The sequence below is a fragment of the Pteropus medius genome, unplaced genomic scaffold, assembly GCF_902729225.1.
Source record: "Pteropus medius unplaced genomic scaffold, Ma_sr-lr_union100, whole genome shotgun sequence".
NCBI classification, from domain to species: domain Eukaryota; kingdom Metazoa; phylum Chordata; class Mammalia; order Chiroptera; family Pteropodidae; genus Pteropus; species Pteropus medius.
The window spans coordinates 22,678,776-22,693,836 of NW_024344240.1; the positions used below are offsets into that span (position 1 = coordinate 22,678,776).

Sequence of the window (15,061 nt, forward strand, 5' to 3'; positions counted from 1 at the left end):
CTGAGCTAAAATGCCAATAGATAGTGTCATTCAGTTGTACTGTATCTTTGCTGGTTTTCTAATTACTAATTATATTGATTGCTGAGAGAGGAATGTTGAAATCTCCAACTATACTGAGGATTTTTCCTTTCATTTCGGACAGTTTTTGCTTCAGAAATTTTTAAGTTCTGTTAAGTGCATGTACATGTCAGATTTTTATGTATTCATGGTAAATTGTTCTTTTTATCATTACAAACTATCCTTTTTATCTCCGATAATTTTCTTTGCTCTGAAGTCTTTTTTTTCTGTTATTAGTATAGCCTCCGTAGCTTTCTTTTTATTAATGTTTGCATGATATATCTTTATCCATTCTTTTACTTTTAACATACCAATATTATATTTGAAGTGAGTTTCTTTTAGACAGCATACAGTTGGTCATTTTAAAGTTCCATTCAGTAGGCTCATTAAAAAAAATCCTTTCTGATAATTTGCCTTTTAATTGGTATGTTTAGACCATTTACGTTTAATAAAATTATGATATGGTTTAGGTTTACTACTTTATTACCTGTGTTCTGTTTGTTCCTTCTCATTTTTGTTTCTTAGTTTCCTCTTTCTTACTTCCTTTGGGTTATTTTTACATTTTTAACATTATGTTTTAGTTCATCTATTGTATTTTTGAAGGTATCTCTTTGTATAGTATTTATAGCAGTTGCTCTAGGAATTACAAAATACATACTCTTTACACCCTACATAGAATCAATATTTTACTACTTCAAGTGAAATGTAGAAACTTTATTACCATATAGACCTCTTTGTTCTCTCCCCGCTTTATGTCATAATTGTCTTACATATTAAAAACCTAATCAGATAATTTTTCTTTTTTAGGCGAGGCAACCCTTGGTTGACCTCACAGATTGCAAGGACCTTGTCAGTTTACGATCCCTTATTTTTATTTTATTTTTTTATTTTATTTTTTACACCTGTAGCACCTGGTCTTCCTAGGTGGTCTCCCATCCAAGTACTAACCAGGCCCGACCCTGCTTAGCTTCCGAGATCAGACAGGATTGGGCTTTTTTAGGGTAGCATGGCCGTAGACCCAATCAGATAATTTTATATTTGATTTGAGCCACCCAACGTATTTTCCAGATCTCAATAAAAGACTAGTCTATTATATTTACTCAAATATTTACCATTTCTGTTCAATCTTTATGTTCCAAATTTCCTTTTGCTATCATTTCTCTTCCTTTAACTGTTCTTTTAGGGCAATTCTGCTGGCAATGAATTCTCTTAGTTTTCCTTCACCTGATAATATCTTTATTTCACCTTCGTTTCTGAAGATTTTACCCCCCACTGGACACAAATTCTGGGTTCGTGGTATTTTAATATAGGCACTTTAAAAATATCACACCACTTCTTTCTAATGAGAAATGCAGACATTCAAATCATTGCTTTCCTATAGGTAATGTTTCATGTCCTCTGGCTGCTTTCAATTTTTGTTCTCTGTCTTTAGTTTTCAGAAATTTCATTATGATCTGTCTACATGTGCATTTCTTAAGATTTATCGTCTTTGAGGTTCACTAAGTTTCTTGAATCTTTATTACCAAATTTGGGAAGTTTTCAACCATCTTTTGTTAAAAAATTTTCCACTATTGCACTTTCTAATTTCCCTCTGGGATGTCGATGACATGATATTGGACATTTTGGTACTGTCCCACAGATCCCTGTGGTTCTATTTTCAATATTTTTTCTTCTCTTATTCAAATTGGATAAATTTTACTGGTCTCTCTTCAAGTTTACTGACTCTTTCCTCTGATGTCGCCATTTTTCTAATTAGCCTATCCAGCGAATTTTTAATTTCAGTTATTATATTTTTTAGTTCTATAATTTTCAGTTATTTCTTCTTTATAGCTTCTATTTCTTTGCTGAGACTTTCTGATTTATTTATTTATTTGTTTGTTTGTTTATGCATTGATTTCAAGTTTATTCATTATTGCTTTTTGGGGTCCTTTGTAGAATAGCTGCCTTAAAATCTTTATCAGATAATTTTTACATCTACGTCATCTCAGTATTGACACCTATTGATTGAATTTTCTCATGTGAGTTGAGATATTTCTGGTTCTTCATATGTGGAGTAATTTGGGGTTATATCCTGGACATTATGAATATTATATTATTAGCTTCTGTGTCTTATTTAAATACTGTAGAATATGTCAATATTTTTCATTTGAGCAGGCGATTGACCCAGTTCAGTTCAGGCCACAATGTCCAATCAGCCTTCCATGAGTTGTAGTTAGAGTATCAATTCATTTTTCAAAGTCTTTGCAATGCTATTCATATCTGTTCCACATGTGTATCACTTTTAGCTATCTTGGGACTGGGGTGGTAATCTCTTCCTGTAGTTGAGTTCTCAAAGTCTGTATATTTTTAGGATTAGATCCACACATGTGAATCTTGGGGGTGAGCCCATGAGTTCATAAACAACTTTAAGGAGTTATTTTCCCAAACTCTTCCCTCTCCATAATCTCCTGGTATTTTCTGCCTTTACAGGGCTCCCCTTGTTGGTCCTCCAGCCAGAAATCTAAGGCTTTAGTTACTCTGACCTCCTAGGTATTTCTACGCCAGTCCCTGGGGACAAGCAATGGGAGGATAGAGAATAAAGAAAAGCAGTTGGAGTTTATTGTACCCTTTTGGGACGACAGCTCCTCTGATCAGAGAGTAAGTTCCCCTCTCTCAGAGGTTTGGCTTCTGTAGATTCCTGATGTCACCTTTGCTGCCACAAGTTTACTTAGGGGCTAGGGCAGAAGACAATGGAGAAAAGAGGGTAAAAAGAGCGAAGAGAAAAATGGGAGATTCCCCCACTCTTTCTGAGCATTAGCAGCAGTTACCTTTTTTACTCCTTGAGCTATAATTAAAGCACTTCTCCTGGAGCTTTATCTGTTTGCACCCTGGTGCCCAGGTTTTAGACTGTATTAAATTCAAGCCAGAAGATACCTGAGGAAAAAAATGGTAAACTCACCACTGAGTCAGTGGTACTTTAAATTCTTGTCTTCTTTCCTAATCCACTTGCTACTATTACATCTCAGAGTCCTCAAATAGCTGCTCTGCATATTCTGTCCAGATTTTATAGTTGCATTAATTGGGAGAGATATGGTGGAGGGTGCTTATTTTATCTATACCCCATACACTCCCCAACCTCCTCACCTCTAGATTATTTCAAAACAAATTCCATACCAATTTATCTATAAATATTTCAGTATATTTCTTTAAAAGATAAGGTTTATTTTTAAAAATTGTAGAATCATTATTACATTTAATATTTAATGTTAATTTTATTTCTCAATAGCATTAAATATTCAGACATTCCAATGAAATGGTTTGTCTCTTAAGTCTCTTAATCTGTAGATTCCCCTTCCATCATTTTTTTTCCGTGAGATTTAATTGTTGAAGAAACCAAGTCATTTGTTCTGTAAATTTTCTATATTCTGAGTTGTGCTGATTATATCCTTTTGGAGTCGTTTAACAAGTTTCTCTGTCAAAGCCTTTCTTATAAATTAATGGTTCGATCTAGAGGCTTGATCATGAATCTGATCAATTTTTGATAAGATTACTTCACAAGTAGTCTTGTCTTCTACCACTAAGAGCCACATGATGTCTGGTAGTCTCTCTATGGTGTTCACAGCTTTCGATGATCACTGCTTAGGTTCATTAATTCATTAGTGGTTGAAAAATCGGTGATACTCTTTTTTTAAAGACCTTGTTATTGGAAGATCACTTGCTGCAATAAAGTGTATAAATTTTAAATGTACACTTAGATACATTTTTACATATGTATACATCTGTGTAAATACCAGTCAGATCAGGAAATAAAATATTTCCTATACCCTAAAAGGTTCCCCTCCCAGTGCCCTCTCCCCTCCATGTGCCCTCTCCCAGTGCATAACTCCTCCCAATAATCATTATTCTGACTTCTATCACCATAGATTAGTTTGGCTTATTCTTGAACTTTACATAAATGGAATTATATAGTATGAATCTTTTTGTGTCTGTATTACTTTACTTCAACATTATATCTATGAGCTTCATCCATGCAGCACTAGACCGTTCTTTTTTATTGCTGTGAGGTATTCCATTGAATGCATATACCTCTATTTATTTTTTCAAAATGATGACATTGTAATTCTATAATTCCTTATTCATTTTTAGCTAGAATTCTTCTATAATGAGAAGTTACCTTTATAGATTATGTGGTTACTTTTGAGGTATAGCTCATATAGGAAAGACAAAATAAATGCTGGATCCTTTCCCTTTATTAGTTTTCAAAGTAATGAATTATTTTCTAGTATTCTCTAGCATCGTTTGAATTTAAAATGAATTTTTAAATGTTTCATGTGTTTTAATTAATTACAACTATTATTGATGCTTAAGTTGCCCCATCTTTGATCAATGAATGGGAGACTCTTCAGGTTGGCTCCTGAATCCCTCTAATATGACTCCAATAGTCTTTAATAGCTTCCTTGCTCTCTAGCATGATATCTTGTATACTTCCTGTCTCAGTCCTGGAATCAGTTTCTCTAAGGAGCTCTTATTCCTCTTAATGAAAAATGGTATTTGGCACTCTGGTATTTTATCATAGTCTGGCTGCAAGGAAGACTTGCAGAGTTCCCACTAGAATTCCTCGTATCTTCAGGAAGAGTGTTTTTTTCTTATCAGTGCAGCATCAGTGTTCTCTTGAGTTGGCTGTAGATTTTTCATCTGCTGCTCTTCTTCTTTTTCAGTTATAAATTGCTGTTTGTTTAGTTGTATCATCAGCAAATTGATGACTGTAGATTGACATGTAAATGTCAATCTTTGGATCAGTGGTATTTTGGATCCATAATTTACCAAAGGTGAGACAGAAACCATTGTGTTCTAAATGAAATCATTCATAATTATATTTCTCGAGCAGATTCATACACACTTTACCCTGGAATCTGTGAATATAGTGATTCTTCTTTGTTATCACCAAGGTTTTTTTCTACTGAAGGAATGGGAAGAGGTAAGTAGGGGAACACTGGAGTATGTTGACCCAATGAAGTGAATCACGGTCATTATATTTTGAGAGCCACCACTTTAATCCGAAAGAAGGAAGTAGTAATTAAGATTTCTAGCACCTAGATGAAAGCAAAATTTGGAACTGAAGCCAAATTTGGTGCCAGTCCTACATGTAATCTGGCTTTTGGCAAAATAAGTCCTGGTCTCAGAAGTCTTGCCCTGATATTTTGCAAAAGTCAAATTCAAGGTTACCTTTCTATCCTCTTGGATGCATCTGAATGGGCCTCTCCTTTTATTCTCTTTTCCCTCCAGCTTCTGGACACATGGCTTAATTCCCAGAAGGACAATGAGCGGGAACGGGCCATGTGGTGTACTGCCCGTATTCTTGGCTTCACTGCAAAAATGAACAACTTCAAAGTGAGTGGAGCCTGCCCTGGAGTCTGGGCTGTCATGTCCCCTCTGGTTGCCCTCATCCCTACCTTTATTCCAAACTTCATCATATACATTACCTAGCCTCGGTCACTCATCCCCATCCTCCTTCTCCCTGGCCCCATTCTCTGTTTTCTCTTGTGCATCTCATCTTGTTCTCTCCTTTCTCCCTTCTGCTTGGTCTTTTTCTCAATCTACCAGTTGAACTCCATTCCACTTGGTTAAGTTTGATTCCATTCACCTGAACAGGCACTTACTGAATACTCACCTTGTGCCAGGCACTGTGCTAGGTGCTATAGCAAGTACATAGGTGACTGAGACAGTTCCCTGACTTCATGGATCTTACAGACCCCTGGGGAGAAAGGCATGCATAGAACAAATCTAAATAGAAGGTGATAATGAATGCGTCAACCAAATATGGTGGGAATAAAAGGTCAAAACACAAATAATTACAAATGAAGGGGTTGGGGAAAGTTTCACAGAGGAGGAGGCATTTGAACTAGGCTTGAAGGATGACTAGGGTGTCAGGAGGCAAAGAAGGGGGATAGTGTAAGGTTATTTCGAAACTATGATCCCTTATGTTCTTTATAGCCACAATTCACCTAACTAATTCTATTTCCATTAACTTCACCTATTCTCACTTTTTATATCTCTGACACATGCATCCCCTCCTCCTAGTTCTTTTCCTGTGATAGCTTAGCCTATAGGAATGGCTAGGATAACTAGTAACTTCCAGCTTCCCTCCCCAGGCAGAAATCGAGTTCACCCGGCTGGGGCGCTTGGTAAGGCTGCTGGCCGTACGCTGCCAGGACCCAGTGGACAATATCTGCTTCCTGTCTTCTCAGGCTGTCTACAACCTCTACTGTATCCTCCTGCAGCAAAAGCGTATGAAGAACCTTCTCTTATGCCCCGCCAGACTCCCACTTAGGCCTGACCATCCCCACACACTCTGTCCCAGAAGAGTGAACTTCAAGAAGTTCCACTGAGGAACCTTCCCGCAAACATCTACAGACCTTCTTGGGACCAGATACCTACACAGGAAACAGTTCTTTTGAATTCGTTTTTCCTCCTCTAGCTGAGACTCATACTCTTATTTAGTTCTGTCTCTGTTCTGAGGCAGGGAATGTGGAGGTTCCTCTGACCTCTGCTCTCACCATTTCTTATCTTAATGCCCATTCCTCTATTCCCAGCCCCACAGGATATACATCTCCCCAAGCTGACTTAGTTCAGTAGGAGTTTCAGGCTAGGCAGGTGGGAAAGGGAGGGGCCCAAGATGCCTTCTGAGTGTCTGAGAGGTGGGATTGGGTGTCTTTGTTTCAGAGATGGGAAGGAAAACACAGGGCTTGTGGGAAGAAGAGGGCAAGCATGAAGTCTATAGTGCCAACGTGTTCTATAACAACACCTTTGAAATTGCCAAGGTGAGGGGGCAGGACCAGAGACAAAGCGGGGAGAGCCTGGGCCTCTCATTTACATGATATTATGGACTCCTGGGGTGGGCCTCTTTTATCCCATCTGCTTTCCCATTCCATTACTAGATGTGAACTTTCTCTTTGGGGGAGATTTTCCTACCACACGCTACTCTGTCCTCTCCCTTGAGCATCATGGGTCCTAATCCTTATTTTTCACCTGTCCTCCGTGGAAGCATTTGCTTCATGCAAATGATGCTTTGTGAGCAATGTGTAGATTCAACCAGCTCCTCAGAGAAATGTCACTAAGGATCTTAGCCCCATCCATCCTCTCCCAGTGCTCTTCCTCTGCAGCCACTGACTTCTGAGTCCCACATTGCATCTGGGGTCAGTGTTTTCTCCTTTCTATCCCCAAAGACTCTGTCCCTAGTGAAAGAGTCTTCTAGGAACTAAGCACACAGCACAGGCCTAGGACAAAAGCATATAATGTTCCCAAGAGAAGCCCTCCCTCTTCCTACCCTAACCAGGAAGAGTAGAACAAGCTATCTCAGGCTACCCAGCTGCATCCAGTCTGATCCCACCCTGTTGCAGGCATTTGCAGAGTACTTCACCAAGATCCAGCTCACCACCCTGGTACTGACAGCCATGGAAGGCCTGACTGACAGCAGGGCCAAGGTATCTCTGGCTGCAGCCCAGCTGATGAGTGGCGTCATGAAAGAGCGGGGCAGAGACATGATCAAGGTAGTGTGGTGCTGTGGTGACAGCCCTGCCCTGAGAGTCAGAGCCCTGGGCAGTCCCCTGGCTTTCTTACTAACGAGCCGAAGGGCTTTGGCCAAGTCCTTCTCCTCTGTAGGCCTTAATTCATTTACTTCTAAAATGTAGGCTTGCACTGAGCTCTGACATTTGTAATCCTGAGCTTATAACTGCAGTGACTCCTCTCTGGGGGCCTGATTCCTCAGTTAATGACAGCCATGTGCAGGGGTGTAGGCAGCTGGAGGGCCTAGCAGCCAGAGCACAAGGAACCACTGTTGGGGGATTTGTTTCCTGGGGTGTCAGGGGCCTTAGACCTCTGTGAAAGGTAAGGCTGTAGGTTACAAGCAAGCAAGCTCACAGAATGACTCTGGCCTTTGTATAAATTTTCTTTTAGGTTAACATGTAAAAATGGAACGGTTTTGCATTAAAACAAATCTAAATTTCCTACTTCACTGAAAAAAACTTGAAAATGGGGTCACACAGGGGCAACTCTCTGAGTGGCTACTAGCCCTTTCACATGTGGCGTGGCTCTCCAGGCTCTCCTATCTCTGAATCTCCTGACATCCTACTCATTTACGTGACTTGCCCATGAGGGTGTCTTTGAGGTATTACAATGAATGGGCTTCCCAGAGGTCCATATATTAGAGATCCAAGGGTCAAATGAGAGCCCTATGGTTCTTCCACACCCATGTGAACTGTCCTTGTAGTTGCATGGGTTAGAAGTTGATCTCAGCTGGCAGAGAAAGTTTTGAAGTGTCTCCAGGGCTTTTTTTTTTTTTTTAAATCTTTGCTTTCACAGCATAATCTCTCCCTACAAGTCATCTGTGCTAAATGCAGAGTCCTTCCAATGAAGGACTTCTGACTATATGGAAAATTACTTAGTTCATATTTTGCAAAATTTATTATTCTAGTAATACATTTATTCATTTAAGAAGCATAAAATAATGAAGTGCTTACCGATTGTAAGGCAAAGCAGATATCATTTCTTTCCAACCCTTAAAATATTCTTATACACAGAATATTCACTTAACTCAGCAAATTAATTTCAGTATCCAGTCTAGGAGACACAGCACCAATAAAATAGAAGGTGCTCAATACATATATTGGTGACTGGATGTGTGAACTGGCACCATTCTGTGCAATGAAATTCACAGTTACCTTGAGAAAGCATATCGAACTAGAATATTTTTCAGAGAGCTCATACTCTTCTTTAATACAATAAACTTAAACATCTCTATCCTAGAAATTTTATTCAAAATAGTATATTTCAGGTAAATAAAAAGTTGGAAACTAAAAGTTATGAATAGTACTATTCAGTTAGGTTAATTAAAAAAATTCTGCTTTAGGAAGATATGTTTTGTTGCATTTTTATGAATTTTCAAATTTGATTTTTTAAGGCTATATTTTCTATTATCTTTGAAGATAATATAAAACCCAGAATACAAATCACACACTTAATGATGAGATTTTCTTGCACCCCAAAATGAAATATTTTTAAAGCACAGGACATTTTAGCCTGACTTAAGAACATCTGATTTTTCTATTTCCAACTAACTATATGGCTTTATAAACTCCGTTTCCAATAATATATTAAGTTTAACAAGAAAAATTAATAAAACAAAACCAAAACTTTAGAAACAGATGGTACATGTACGTCCTTTTTTCCAGTCATGACATATAATACAAAAGTGTTTTATAGTAGTAACCCAAGCAGGAAACTATAGGGATACTGTTGGTTTTTTTTTAAAAAAGTCTTTTCTTTCAGTTCTATAGACATTTAAGAAACTAAGGGAGCATCTGTTACGACAATGAAAAAAAAGTCGAAAATACTAAAATCAACCTCTATATTTACACACAATTTTCTGAAATCTTATCAATCACACTGTAGTAACTTTTTTCATATCCCTCTTGAAAGGCCACTGAAGAATTAACTATGGGTTTTAAAAGTTGAAGGCCTTCTTTCTGGAGCATCTGTATCTCCTGAATAACGTGGGACCTTCTCTCTGGACTTGAGGGCTGTGGACAGGCATTCATTATGGTGGGCCTTGGTACTAGCTCCTGGAGTTCCTTTCGTGGCCCCTGCTAGTCTGGCCTCTGGCACCTCAGAACTCTGCCTTGAGAAGAGAGTCACTGACAGGATTGTAACTAGGCCCCTTGAGTTTGAGGAGTTGGTAGAGAGGAAGGAAGAGGGGAGTAGCAAAGAAGAAATGACTGAGGTTCTTTTGGCTCTGCTTTATAGATTGAGGAAGTTGTGGAAGGCATCCTGGAACGGCTCAACTTGCAGCTGGAACCCAGCACGAAGGAGGAGACCCTTAGGGCCATGTGCTTGCTGGCAGGCAACAACACCCACATCGTGGTGCCCATGCTGCTCAACAGGCCCCTCCCTTGGGATAGGTATCTCTCCCGTGGCCTAGGAGCCCTTCAGCCCAGTAAACCCTCCCCTGTTCCAGCCCAAGCCCATGATTAAAATCACTGCACAAGGATGCTTTCTCTTTGACACCAATCAAACTTCATGTTCTCTGGCCAAAGCCTCTTTGGTCTCACTCCCTCTAGACTCTGAGAACTGGCTGTTAATAGGCCTGAGACCAGACTAGTTCTGGGAGTATGGTCACCAGGGCCCATGACATAGCTGTCCCTGGTCCTGCAGAACCAATCTGGCCCTGTGGAACGTGTTTGGCACCCGGCGAGAGACCACAATCAATGTCCTGCAGCTGCTCATAGGCATCCTGGAAAATCTCCATTCCAAAGAGGAAACAAGGGAGATGGCCTTCCAGCCTGTGGCGGTCAGCACCTGGGAAGAGAGGGGGCCGAGGACTCACTGTTCTGGGACTTGGGAGCAGAGCTGAAGATCAAAGGGCACTTGCAGGGTGGGAAACAGGTGTTAGGGAGGAGCAGAGAGGAGAGGGTTAACACTGGACTCACGGATACTGCACCTTCGGTTAGCACTTTAACCTGCTTTTGCACTTGTACATCCAAGAACTGCATGATGTAAAAAGGGCAGGGATCAGTCCCATTATATAGACAAGGAAAGTGAAGTTCAGAGTTAATCAGCTTTCTCTATCTCCTGGTTTCGGGACTGGCACTCATTTCTCCAGGGCCTGGCCTGTGGCATGGCGCGTCGGGGAGGAGGGGGTTCGGTTGCCTGGAATCAGGGTAAACAAAACATGTCCAAATCATTTTCTGCTGAAAATTTAGAGTTGGTTTCCTTTTCGTTTTTAATGTTGGGGAATGAAGAGAAAGCAGATTGCATGTGTGTGGCCCCTTATTACCCTAGGTATGAGCTGTGGGCTTTTAGTCTTTGAGTACTTCTTCCTAGCCTGAGTCAGAGTGAACTGTGCCCTATGGGCAATGACAGGGAGGGGCAAGGCGGGACTCAGTGCGTGGGATTGTAGAACCGTTTTATGTCTTCACTCAAGCCTAGTTGATTCTGCTTCCCCCTTTCCACATGTCCTCCCCCAGGTGGCGTGTGCCTTGTGTGAGATGCTATCTGGGTCCCTGTGCCAGGAGGCCATCCAGGAACTCTACCCACGGCTGTTGCTGGCTGTGCTGAGTCATCTCTACTGGGTGATTGAGCAAAATGCTCCCCAGAAGATGGTGGTCTACAGCAAGGATGGGGGCCCGGGCAGCAAGAGCAAGCCCTTTGACCCCACTAGGTAAGCCTAACCTCAGTGCAATGGAGGAATGAGCCTCGTCAACTTCAGAGGGCCATGGACAACTAGAGGCTGATCCCCTAGGGATGCTGAGAAAGAGAAGAGCAGAAATAGAATATGAGTATGGGTGTTGCAGCATCGTGTGCTGGAATGTTCTTACATATTTTCAAGTTTCCCATTACTCTTTTTCTTTCATGCATTCTTCTGATTCACTCAGTGGTTCATATCTATGTTCATAACGCTGCACATGAAAAGATTCAATTAGATGGGAATGAAAGGGCAAGACTCTATCTACTATATCTGTCATTCTCTCTGTGCAGTTGTGGCCATTCAAATCTGGGTGACTTCTGACTTAGCTTTGTTACTAGCTGTGCCATTTGTGCAAGTCACTACTTGGTTTTCTCATCTATAAAATGGGGGTTGGATTTCTAAATAAGTGGTTATCATACCTTTTTAAAAATCTCAGGGTATTCTATTCAAGTGAAATCTTACATGAAACTGAAAAGGAATAAAACCAGTAAGCAGAAACATTCTGATTAGGTGGGTGTGGAGGTGAAGATATATCCTAACACTTCTGTACCCTGGAGAGCAGAATTTGAAAACCATGGCACTAGAATATCTCTATAGTCTCTTTCATAGAACTCTGTGGTTGGATGAGCATCAAGGTTAAAGGGATGAGTGGACTGGTAATTAGAGATGGGTTTCCTAGAGCCATAGATTTTCATCAGCAGGAAAGCAAAAATCCAGCTACCAGATTAGGAAACTGTCTCCTGGTTTGCCAGCATAGGGATGCAAATTAGGGCATAACACCTTGTCCATCTTTCTGCCCCTTTCTTTTCACAAACCCAATGATGGTTGGCCTTCAGTTGTGCCCTGGAGGCAGTGAAGTTGGTGCTATTGGCAGCCGCATATGATGGAGTGGTGACCTATGCAAATCAGCATTGCTGCTGGGATCTTCTGTCTTGCCCCAAATTTTACTACATAGGGATCATGGACCTGACAAGGTGGGACTATTTCTCCAGCACCCCTAATACCTAGCCCCCAACCCCAATTTTCCAGGACCCAGCACTCAAATACAGCAGCTTTTAACCCTCCCTTCCTCATTTCCCAGTCCTCAGTTCTCCTGATTCCTCAGTCCTCATGTTTTCTCTGTTCTGTGTACACTATTCCCTTGCTGCCTCCCTCCCAGCAACTCTTGGCTTCCTGTGTCCCACCCCAGTGGCATTGTGAAGAACTGTGAGCCAGCCATTCTGCACCGAATCCTGAATCTCGTCAGGAACCTCCTCTATAGCTTTGATGATCGTCGGAAGATCCTGGCCAGGACCTTCTATGCGCAGGTGAAAGCGTGGGGAGAGGGTCACAGCTCTAGCCATACGTTTCCCATTAGCTGAGGAACATTTAACACAAATGTTAAATAACTTGGCACAGAGAGTGGTTAGAATAGAACAGAGCCATCTAAAGTAGGATTTCCTTCCCTGCCACTTTAGGAGCCTGGTTAAAAGAAGCGAAGAAAGCCTGGGGAGGGGATCCCAGAATGATTCATGGATCCCAGCATCTGGCCCCAAATTCGAACCTTATCAGTGTTATCCTCCTTACCTTAGTCTCTACTCCATATGTGCAGATCCGCCACTGCTCTTCACTGGACACAGTCCTTACCTGATTATGGGGCCTGATGGAGGGTTGAGGGGGGCACTGGGTACCCATGACTTTTTCTCCATCCATAGCTGTAGTCTCCTTGCACCCACAGCTCCTCTGGCACCGATCAGTGGCTCAGACTCTGGGGCAAGACTTTTCGGGCAATCTAATCAGGTGGATCAAGGAGCCCAACCTCATCATGAAGGAAGTTGGGCTCCGTGGAATCAGTAACCTGGCACTGCACCCAGGACAAGTAAGAGTGGTTTGACCAAATGGGAATTGAGTGCTAATCTCTGAACTATTTAGTTTACCTCCCTTGGGTGTCTTAGTTACCTGGAGCTTAGTATATTCCCTAACCCCTCCTCCTAGGGAAGTATAACATCCAGTGTGTAGACGTACATAGACTGGCCATCAGGCCTCCCAAACCCCCGGAGTGCCACCCTTCAGCTTCCTCAGTGCAGATTCCCTGTGTTTGTTTCTCTTAGGCACCATCTGTTTTCTCAAAACCCTGTCCCTAAAGTGTTGCATGATCCCCAGATGGTGAGTGATATCTGCCTTCTTCCAAATAGTCAGAGTCTCTGAAGAGCCTGGTTCCATTCTTACGAGACTTCCTGAAGAGTGAGGTGCGAGTGACAGTTCAGGCAGTGAAGAGCCTGCGGAACATCATCTGCCATGGGCAGGGAGAGGACACCAAGGTGGTCTTTTCCAGCATCTCCAAGCAACTGTGTCCTCTTATCAATGATGTATGGGCCTAACTCCCTAGGATCAGTTGGGAACACTATGGGCTAGGACTGAACATTAACCCCGGGAGCTGAATTAAGGCTACTAGGGCAGGGCCATGGGACTGCAGTGGAAGGATGAAGTCACTGAGGGGCAGAAAAATGGAGACTTGGCTACTAGAAGCAGTGCATAGGACATGTCCTGAATTCATTCCCTGTTACATATAGATGTAGCACACACTCATCCACTTACTCTCTCACCAGAAGTTCCCTGAAGGAGCCACTGAGGGGAAAAAAGTGACATACTGATAGGAGATTGGTTCTGACTCCAAGGATGTCCTCTTGCAGACTTGACTCATGGAGTGAGGAGTGGGGAGAGAACTCATGACTTCTACCCTCCTTCCAAACAACACAGGGACCCTAGAATGCTAGGAGCCTTGTCATGGGACCCAAAGTCTCAGAAATGTGAACTTCTCAGACCAATACCAACCCACTCCGCATCTCATCCTCCTTACAGATCATAGAATTTTAGAGCTGAGGGCCCTTGACATCAGAGATGTATGCTTATAATACTCCTGTTCTGGCACCTACAACTTTTTAGTTTTTTAACCTTGGATGTGAATTATTTTTGAATCAGTCATATCTTTTCTATGAGCCTGGACACCCCATGATGACAGGGACAATGATTCATCTATTTTTCAATTACTTTTAAAATTCAACATGTATACTCAACAAGCCTAAAGATAATCTTTACTTTCCATCCAAACAATATAAGAACCTTAAAATGCTTAACTCTGATTATACCCTCCTATTTTAAGCATTAATATTATCTAGTGTTTTAGTTCCACATTCTTTTAAAATCCCCAAATTTGGTCTTTAATATCATCATCAGCATCATTGTTATTTTATACAGTCAATACTTATTTAGATTTACCCATGTTTGTGAATTTCTTTGTTTACCTTTCCTTCTCATAGCTGTTTCCTAGGACCCTTTTAGATTATTTTTTTTTCTTCCTTCGTGGCTTCTTCCATGAGGGTCTATTAATAGTAAATGTTTTCAGTCTTCATCTGAAAATGTCTTTATTTTGTCTAACATTTGTCTACAGTTGTCAGCAGTTTAGGGTATGTTGGCATGAATTTCTTTAGGTTTAGCCTGTTTGGGGTTCACTGAGTTTCTTAAAGTCTCAATGTATGTCTTTACTAAACTTTGAAAGTTTTTAGCCATCATTCAAATTTTTTTCAGCACCGCAATTTTTCTCCTCTAATTTTAGGAATCTGATGACACAAATGATTCTCCTTATTGCTCTTTCTCTCCTCTGGCTCAACACCTAGCCATTACATTAAGCTAACTGCATTCCCTATGCCATGCTCCCCATCCCTATGACCATCTATCAACTACTAATTTGTACTTCTTCAGCCCTTCACCCCTTTCTCCTAGCCCCCCCCCCTCCCCTGGCTG

At 41.2% G+C, this 15,061-nt stretch overlaps 1 protein-coding gene and 1 pseudogene across 5 annotated transcripts in view; one reads left to right on the forward strand and one right to left on the reverse strand.

Moving 5' to 3' along the window:
* Positions 1 to 15,061, forward strand: part of LOC120607320 (maestro heat-like repeat-containing protein family member 1) — a 105,896-nt gene that overhangs the window by 71,072 nt on the left and 19,763 nt on the right. For 4 of the 5 annotated variants that reach the window (XM_039869134.1, XM_039869135.1, XM_039869138.1 and 1 more), the window contains 11 exons: positions 5,323 to 5,427; positions 6,189 to 6,324; positions 6,760 to 6,857; positions 7,437 to 7,586; positions 9,838 to 9,992; positions 10,246 to 10,381; positions 11,058 to 11,251; positions 12,115 to 12,252; positions 12,438 to 12,585; positions 12,996 to 13,136; positions 13,453 to 13,626. In XM_039869134.1, coding sequence (XP_039725068.1) covers positions 5,323 to 5,427; positions 6,189 to 6,324; positions 6,760 to 6,857; positions 7,437 to 7,586; positions 9,838 to 9,992; positions 10,246 to 10,381; positions 11,058 to 11,251; positions 12,115 to 12,252; positions 12,438 to 12,585; positions 12,996 to 13,136; positions 13,453 to 13,626 — 1,575 coding nt within the window. The remainder of the gene's footprint in view (positions 1 to 5,322; positions 5,428 to 6,188; positions 6,325 to 6,759; positions 6,858 to 7,436; positions 7,587 to 9,837; positions 9,993 to 10,245; positions 10,382 to 11,057; positions 11,252 to 12,114; positions 12,253 to 12,437; positions 12,586 to 12,995; positions 13,137 to 13,452; positions 13,627 to 15,061) is intronic. The other variant, XM_039869136.1, reaches the window with a different exon arrangement.
* LOC120607523 (uncharacterized) lies at positions 957 to 1,075 on the reverse strand (annotated as a pseudogene).